At 40.6% G+C, this 8927-nt stretch overlaps 1 protein-coding gene across 1 annotated transcript in view; it reads right to left on the reverse strand.

The window, feature by feature from the left end:
* Window positions 1-8921, reverse strand: part of LOC311126398 (lysine-specific demethylase phf2-like) — a gene marked incomplete at both ends in the record, with an annotated part of 34983 nt that extends 26062 nt beyond the window's left edge. The window contains one exon of the mRNA XM_084200403.1: window positions 8891-8921. Coding sequence (XP_084056529.1) covers window positions 8891-8921 — 31 coding nt within the window. The remainder of the gene's footprint in view (window positions 1-8890) is intronic.
* Between the last annotated feature and the right edge of the window lie 6 nt (window positions 8922-8927).

The raw sequence follows: 8927 nt of genomic DNA on the forward strand, positions 1-8927 counted from the left end.
CTAAATGTCTCAGCTCAACACTGTCCATATGTCTTCCACAGCTCAACATTGTCTATTTGTCTTCCACAGCTCAACACTGTCTATATGTCTCAGCTCAACACTGTCCATATGTCTTCCACAGCTCAACACTGTCCATATGTCTTCCTCAGCTCAACACTGTCTATATGTCTCAGCTCAACACTGTCTAAATGTCTCAGCTCAACACTGTCCATATGTCTTCCACAGCTCAACACTGTCTAAATGTCTCAGCTCAACACTGTCTATATGTCTTCCACAGCTCAACACTGTCTATATGTCTTCCACAGCTCAACACTGTCTATATGTCTCAGCTCAACACTGTCTAAATGTCTCAGCTCAACACTGTCTATATGTCTTCCACAGCTCAACACTGTCTATATGTCTTCCACAGCTCAACACTGTCTATATGTTTCAGCTCAACACTGTCTATATGTCTCAGCTCAACACTGTCTATATGTCTTCCACAGCTCAACACTGTCTATATGTCTCAGCTCAACACTGTCTAAATGTCTCAGCTCAACACTGTCTATATGTCTCAGCTCAACACTGTCTATATGTCTCAGCTCAACACTGTCTATTTGTCTCAGCTCAACACTGTCTATATGTCTCAGCTCAACACTGTCTATATGTCTTCCACAGCTCAACACTGTCTATATGTCTTCCACAGCTCAACACTGTCTATATGTCTCAGCTCAACACTGTTTATATGTCTCAGCTCAACACTGTCTAAATGTCTCAGCTCAACACTGTCTATATGTCTTCCACAGCTCAACACTGTCTATATGTCTCAGCTCAACACTGTCTATATGTCTCAGCTCAACACTGTCTAAATGTCTCAGCTCAACACTGTCCATATGTCTTCCACAGCTCAACACTGTCTATTTGTCTTCCACAGCTCAACACTGTCTATATGTCTCAGCTCAACACTGTCCATATGTCTTCCACAGCTCAACACTGTCCATATGTCTTCCTCAGCTCAACACTGTCTATATGTCTCAGCTCAACACTGTCTAAATGTCTCAGCTCAACACTGTCCATATGTCTTCCACAGCTCAACACTGTCCATATGTCTTCCACAGCTCAACACTGTCTATATGTCTCAGCTCAACACTGTCTATATGTCTCAGCTCAACACTGTCTATTTGTCTTCCACAGCTCAACACTGTCTATATGTCTCAGCTCAACACTGTCCATATGTCTTCCACAGCTCAACACTGTCCATATGTCTTCCTCAGCTCAACACTGTCTATATGTCTCAGCTCAAAACTGTCTATACGTCTTCCACAGCTCAACACTGTCTATATGTCTCAGCTCAACACTGTCTATATGTCTCAGCTCAACACTGTCTATATGTCTCAGCTCAACACTGTCTATATGTCTCAGCTCAACACTGTCTATATGTCTCAGCTCAACACTGTCTAAATGTCTCAGCTCAACACTGTCTATATATCTTCCACAGCTCAATACTGTCCATATGTCTTCCACAGCTCAACACTGTCTATATGTCTCAGCTCAACACTGTCTATATGTCTTCCACAGCTCAACACTGTCCATATGTCTTCCACAGCTCAACACTGTCTATATGTCTTCCACAGCTCAACACTGTCTAAATGTCTCAGCTCAACACTGTCCATATGTCTTCCACAGCTCAACACTGTCTATATGTCTCAGCTCAACACTGTCTATATGTCTCAGCTCAACACTGTCTATATGTCTCAGCTCAACACTGTCTATATGTCTCAGCTCAACACTGTCTATATGTCTCAGCTCAACACTGTCTAAATGTCTCAGCTCAACACTGTCTATATATCTTCCACAGCTCAACACTGTCCATATGTCTTCCACAGCTCAACACTGTCTATATGTCTCAGCTCAACACTGTCTATATGTCTTCCACAGCTCAACACTGTCTATATGTCTTCCACAGCTCAACACTGTCCATATGTCTTCCACAGCTCAACACTGTCTATATGTCTTCCACAGCTCAACACTGTCTAAATGTCTCAGCTCAACACTGTCTATATGTCTCAGCTCAACACTGTCTATATGTCTTCCACAGCTCAACACTGTCTAAATGTCTCAGCTCAACACTGTCCATATGTCTTCCACAGCTCAACACTGTCCATATGTCTTCCACAGCTCAACACTGTCTAAATGTCTCAGCTCAACACTGTCTATATGTCTCAGCTCAACACTGTCTATTTGTCTCAGCTCAACACTGTCTAAATGTCTCAGCTCAACACTGTCTATATGTCTTCCACAGCTCAACACTGTCTATATGTCTTCCACAGCTCAACACTGTCTATATGTCTCAGCTCAACACTGTCTAAATGTCTCAGCTCAACACTGTCTATATGTCTTCCACAGCTCAACACTGTCTATATGTCTTCCACAGCTCAACACTGTCTATATGTCTCAGCTCAACACTGTCTATATGTCTCAGCTCAACACTGTCTATATGTCTTCCACAGCTCAACACTGTCTATATGTCTCAGCTCAACACTGTCTAAATGTCTCAGCTCAACACTGTCTATATGTCTCAGCTCAACACTGTCTATATGTCTCAGCTCAACACTGTCTATTTGTCTCAGCTCAACACTGTCTATATGTCTCAGCTCAACACTGTCTATATGTCTTCCACAGCTCAACACTGTCTATATGTCTTCCACAGCTCAACACTGTCTATATATCTCAGCTCAACACTGTTTATATGTCTCAGCTCAACACTGTCTAAATGTCTCAGCTCAACACTGTCTATATGTCTTCCACAGCTCAACACTGTCTATATGTCTCAGCTCAACACTGTCTATATGTCTCAGCTCAACACTGTCTAAATGTCTCAGCTCAACACTGTCCATATGTCTTCCACAGCTCAACACTGTCTATTTGTCTTCCACAGCTCAACACTGTCTATATGTCTCAGCTCAACACTGTCCATATGTCTTCCACAGCTCAACACTGTCCATATGTCTTCCTCAGCTCAACACTGTCTATATGTCTCAGCTCAACACTGTCTATATGTCTTCCACAGCTCAACACTGTCTATATGTCTCAGCTCAACACTGTCTATATGTCTCAGCTCAACACTGTCTATATGTCTTCCACAGCTCAACACTGTCATCTGTCTCAGCTCAACACTGTCCATATGTCTTCCTCAGCTCAACACTGTCTATATGTCTCAGCTCAACACTGTCCATATGTCTTCCACAGCTCAACACTGTCCATATGTCTTCCTCAGCTCAACACTGTCTATATGTCTCAGCTCAACACTGTCTATATGTCTCAGCTCAACACTGTCTGTATGTCTCACCTCAACACTGTCTATATGTCTCAGCTCAACACTGTCCATATGTCTTCCACAGCTCAACACTGTCTATATGTCTTCCACAGCTCAACACTGTCTATATGTCTCAGCTCAACACTGTCCATATGTCTCAGCTCAACACTGTCTATATGTCTCAGCTCAACACTGTCTATATGTCTTCCACAGCTCAACACTGTCTATATGTCTTCCACAGCTCAACACTGTCTATATGTCTCAGCTCAACACTGTATATATGTCTCAGCTCAACACTGTCTATATGTCTCAGCTCAACACTGTCTATATGTCTCAGCTCAACACTGTCTATATGTCTCAGCTCAACACTGTCTAAATGTCTCAGCTCAACACTGTCTATATGTCTCAGCTCAACACTGTCTATATGTCTCAGCTCAACACTGTCTATATGTCTTCCACAGCTCAACACTGTCTATATGTCTCAGCTCAACACTGTCTAAATGTCTTCCACAGCTCAACACTGTCTATATATCGCAAATGGAAGAAACACAAAAGAACTGTCAATTTCCCTCGGCCTGGGGCTCCATGCAAGATCTCACCTCGTGGAGTTGCAATGAACATGAGAACGGTGAGGAATCAGCACAGAACTACACGGGAGGATCTTGTCAATGATCTCAAGGCAGCTGGGACCATAGTCACCAAGAAAACAATTGGTAACACACTACGCCGTGAAGGACTGAAATCCTGCAGCGCCCGCAAGGTCCCCCTGCCCAAGAAAGCACATATACAGTGGGGGAAAAAAGTATTTAGTCAGCCACCAATTGTTCAAGTTCTCCCACTTAAAAAGATGAGAGAGGCCTGTAATTTTCATTATAGGTACACGTCAACTATGACAGACAAAATGAGAAAAATAAATCCAGAAAATCACATTGTAGGATTTTTTATGAATTTATTTGCAAATGATGGTGGAAAATAAGTATTTGGTCAATAACAAAAGTTTCTCAATACTTTGTTATATACCCTTTGTTGGCAATGACACAGGTCAAACGTTTTCTGTAAGTCTTCACAAGGTTTTCACACACTGTTGCTGGTATTTTGGCCCATTCCTCCATGCAGATCTCTTCTAGAGCAGTGACGTTTTGGGGCTGTCGCTGGGCAACACGGACTTTCAACTCCCTCCAAAGATTTTCTATGGGGTTGAGATCTGGAGACTGGCTAGGCCACTCCAGGACCTTGAAATGCTTCTTACGAAGCCACTCCTTTGTTGCCCGGGCGGTGTGTTTGGGATCATTGTCATGCTGAAAGACCCAGCCACGTTTCATCTTCAATGCCCTTGCTGATGGAAGGAGGTTTTCACTCAAAATCTCACAATACATGGCCCCATTCATTCTTTCCTTTACACGGATCAGTCGTCCTGGTCCCTTTGCAGAAAAACAGCCCCAAAGCATGATGTTTCCACCCCCATGCTTCACAGTAGGTATGGTGTTCTTTGGATGCAACTCAGCATTCTTTGTTCTCCAAACACGACGAGTTGAGTTTTTACCAAAAAGTTCTATTTTGGTTTCATCTGACCATATGACATTCTCCCAATCCTCTTCTGGATCATCCAAATGCACTCTAGCAAACTTCAGACGGGCCTGGACATGTACTGGCTTAAGCAGGGGGACACGTCTGGCACTGCAGGATTTGAGTCCCTGGCGGCGTAGTGTGTTACTGATGGTAGGCTTTGTTACTTTGGTCCCAGCTCTCTGCAGGTCATTCACTAGGTCCCCCCGTGTGGTTCTGGGATTTTTGCTCACCGTTCTTGTGATCATTTTGACCCCACGGGGTGAGATCTTGCGTGGAGCCCCAGATCGAGGGAGATTATCAGTGGTCTTGTATGTCTTCCATTTCCTAATAATTGCTCCCACAGTTGATTTCTTCAAACCAAGCTGCTTACCTATTGCATATTCAGTCTTCCCAGCCTGGTGCAGGTCAAAAATTTTGTTTCTGGTGTCCTTTGACAGCTCTCTGGTCTTGGCCATAGTGGAGTTTGGAGTGTGACTGTTTGATGTTGTGGACAGGAGTCTTTTATACTGATAACAAGTTCAAACAGGTGCTATTAATACAGGTAACGAGTGGAGGACAGAGGAGCCTCTTAAAGAAGAATTTACAGGTCTGTGAGAGCCAGAAATCTTGCTTGTTTGTAGGTGACCAAATACTTATTTTCCACCATAATTTGCAAATAAATTCATTAAAAATCCTACAATGTGATTTTCTGGATTTTTTTTTCTCAATTTGTCTGTCATAGCTGACGTGTACCTATGATGAAAATTACAGGCCTCTTTCATCTTTTTAAGTGGGAAAACTTGCACAATTGGTGGCTGACTAAATACTTTTTCCCCCCACTGTACAGGGCCGTCTGAAGTTTGCCAATGAACATCTGAATGATTCAGAGGAGAACTGGGTGAAAGTGTTGTGGTCAGATGAGACCAAAATAGAGCTCTTTGGCATCAACTCAACTCGCCGTGTTTGGAGGAGGAGGAATGCTGCCTATGACCCCAATAACACCATCCCCACCGTCAAACATGGAGGTGGAAACATTATGCTTTGGGGTTGTTTTTCTGCTAAGGGGACAGGACAACTTCACCGCATCAAAGGGACGATGGACGGGGCCATGTACCGTCAAATCTTGGGTGAGAACCTCCTTCCCTCAGCCAGGGCATTGAAAATGGGTTGTGGATGGGTATTCCAGCATGACAATGACCCAAAACACACGGCCAAGGCAACAAAGGAGCGGCTCAAGAAGAAGCACATTAAGGTCCTGGAGTGGCCTAGCCAGTCTCCAGACCTTAATCCCATAGAAAATCTGTGGAGGGAGCTGAAGGTTCGAGTTGCCAAATGTCAGCCTCGAAACCTTAATGACTTGGAGAAGATCTGCAAAGAGGAGTGGGACAAAATCCCTCCTGAGATGTGTGCAAAGCTGGTGGCCAACTACAAGAAACGTCTGACCTCTGTGATTTCCAACAAGGGTTTTGCCACCAAGTACTAAGTCATGTTTTGCAGAGGGGTCAAACACTTATTTCCCTCATTAAAATGCAAATCAATTCATAACATTTTTGACATGCGTTTTTCTGGATTTTTGTTGTTGTTATTCTGTCTCTAACTGTTAAAAAAAACCATCCATTAAAATTATAGACTGATCATGTCTTTGTCAGTGGGCAAACGTACAAAATCAGCAGGGGATCAAATACTTTTTTCCCTCACTGTATGTCTTCCACAGCTCAACAGTCTCTATGTCTTCCTCCTTCATCCTCGTTTGCTCCTGCTCTTCTCAATATTCTAAAAGGTTACATTCCTGAAAGTGGCATATTTCTATCCAACACATTTCATAGGCCAACCAATCTAATTGCTCCACGTGTTGATAATAACGATGATGATGTGCATTGGTTTCCCCTCCATTAACTGGATTATGATTTCCTACTCTCTCTCCAGCTGTGCAGCAGCTGCATCCTCCCTCCTACCATCCCTCCCTCTCTCCCCTTAGCAGAGGGAAGGGTAGAGGCCCAGCACCACTCTGCAATCACAGGCTGTATAACCACTGTCTCAGCTAAATACCTTCTCTCATAGACCCTGTGTCTAGAACTGACAGCCATCAGTTAGTCAGAGGAATATCTATCGTATCTGTAGTGGAACATGTATCATCTCTAATGGATAATGTATCATATCTCTAATGGAACATGTATCATCTCTAATGGATAATGTATCATATCTCTAATGGAACATGTATCATCTCTAATGGATAATGTATTATATCTCTAATGGAACATGTATCATCTCTGATGGATAATGTATCATATCTCTAATGGAACATGTATCATCTCTAATGGATAATGTATCATATCTCTAATGGAACATGTATCATCTCTAATGGATAATGTATCATATCTCTAGCCTAGTGGAAACTCTACTGTATCTCTAGTAGAACATATTTCATATCTCTAGAGGAAACTACTATATATCTCTAGTGGAAACTCTACTGTATCATATCTCTAGTAGAACAAGTATAATATCTCTAGTAGAACATGTATCATATCTCTAGTAGAACATTAATCATATCTCTAGTAGAACATGAATCATATCTCTAGTAGAACATGTATCATATCTCTAGTAGAACATGAATCATATCTCTAGTAGAACATGTATCATATCTCTAGTAGAACATGAATCATATCTCTAGTAGAACATGTATAATATCTCTAGTAGAACATGTATCATATCTCTAGTAGAACATGTATCATATCTCTACTAGAACATGTATAATATCTCTAGTAGATCATGTATCATATCTCTAGTAGAACATGTATCATATCTCTAGTAGAACATGTATCATATCTCTAGTAGAACATGTATCATATCTCTAGTAGAACATGTATCATATCTCTAGTAGATCATGTATCAAATCTCTAGTAGAACATGTATCATATCTCTAGTAGAACATGTATCATATCTCTAGTAGAACATGTATCATCTCTCTAGTAGATCATGAATCTCTAGATATCTCTAGTAGAACATGTATCATATCTCTAGTAGAACATGTATAATATCTCTAGTAGATCATGTATCATATCTCTAGTAGAACATGTATCAAATCTCTAGTAGAACATGTATCATATCCCTAGTAGAACATGTATCATATCTCTAGTAGAACAAGTATAATATCTCTAGTAGAACATGTATCATATCTCTAGTAGAACATGTATCATATCTCTAGTAGAACATGAATCATATCTCTAGTAGAACATGAATCATATCTCTAGTAGAACATGTATCATATCTCTAGTAGAACATGTATCATATCTCTAGTAGAACATGTATCATATCTCTAGTAGAACATGTATCACATCTCTACTAGAACATGTATCATATCTCTAGTAGAACATGTATCATATCTCTAGTAGAACATGTATCATATCTCTAGTAGAACATGTATCATATCTCTAGTAGAACATGTATCATATCTCTAGTAGAACATGTATCATATCTCTAGTAGAACATGTATCATATCTCTAGTAGAACATGTATCATATCTCTAGTAGAACATGAACCATATCTCTAGTAGAACATTAATCATATCTCTAGTAGAACATGTATCATATCTCTAGTAGAACATGTATCATATCTCTAGTAGAACATGTATCATATCTCTAGTAGAACATGTATCATATCTCTAGTAGAACATGAATCATATCTATAGTAGAACATGTATCATATCTCTAGTAGAACATGTATCATATCTCTAGTAGAACATGTATCATATCTCTAGTAGAACAAGTATAATATCTCTAGTAGAACATGTATCATATCTCTAGTAGAACATGAATCATATCTCTAGTAGAACATGAATCATATCTCTAGTAGAACATGTATCATATCTCTAGTAGAACATGAATCATATATCTAGTAGAACATGTATAATATCTCTAGTAAAACATGTATCATATCTCTAGTAGAACATGTATCATATCTCTAGTAGATCATGTATCATATCTCTAGTAGAACATGTATCATATCTCTAGTAGAACATGTATAATATCTCTAGATATCTCTAGTTACCATAGTCTGAGTCTTTGAAGCAGGCGTCCATGTGATC

This window comes from Coregonus lavaretus (assembly GCF_964263955.1).
Source record: "Coregonus lavaretus genome assembly, contig: HAP1_SCAFFOLD_311, whole genome shotgun sequence".
In the NCBI taxonomy this organism is placed as follows: Eukaryota; Metazoa; Chordata; class Actinopteri; order Salmoniformes; family Salmonidae; genus Coregonus; species Coregonus lavaretus.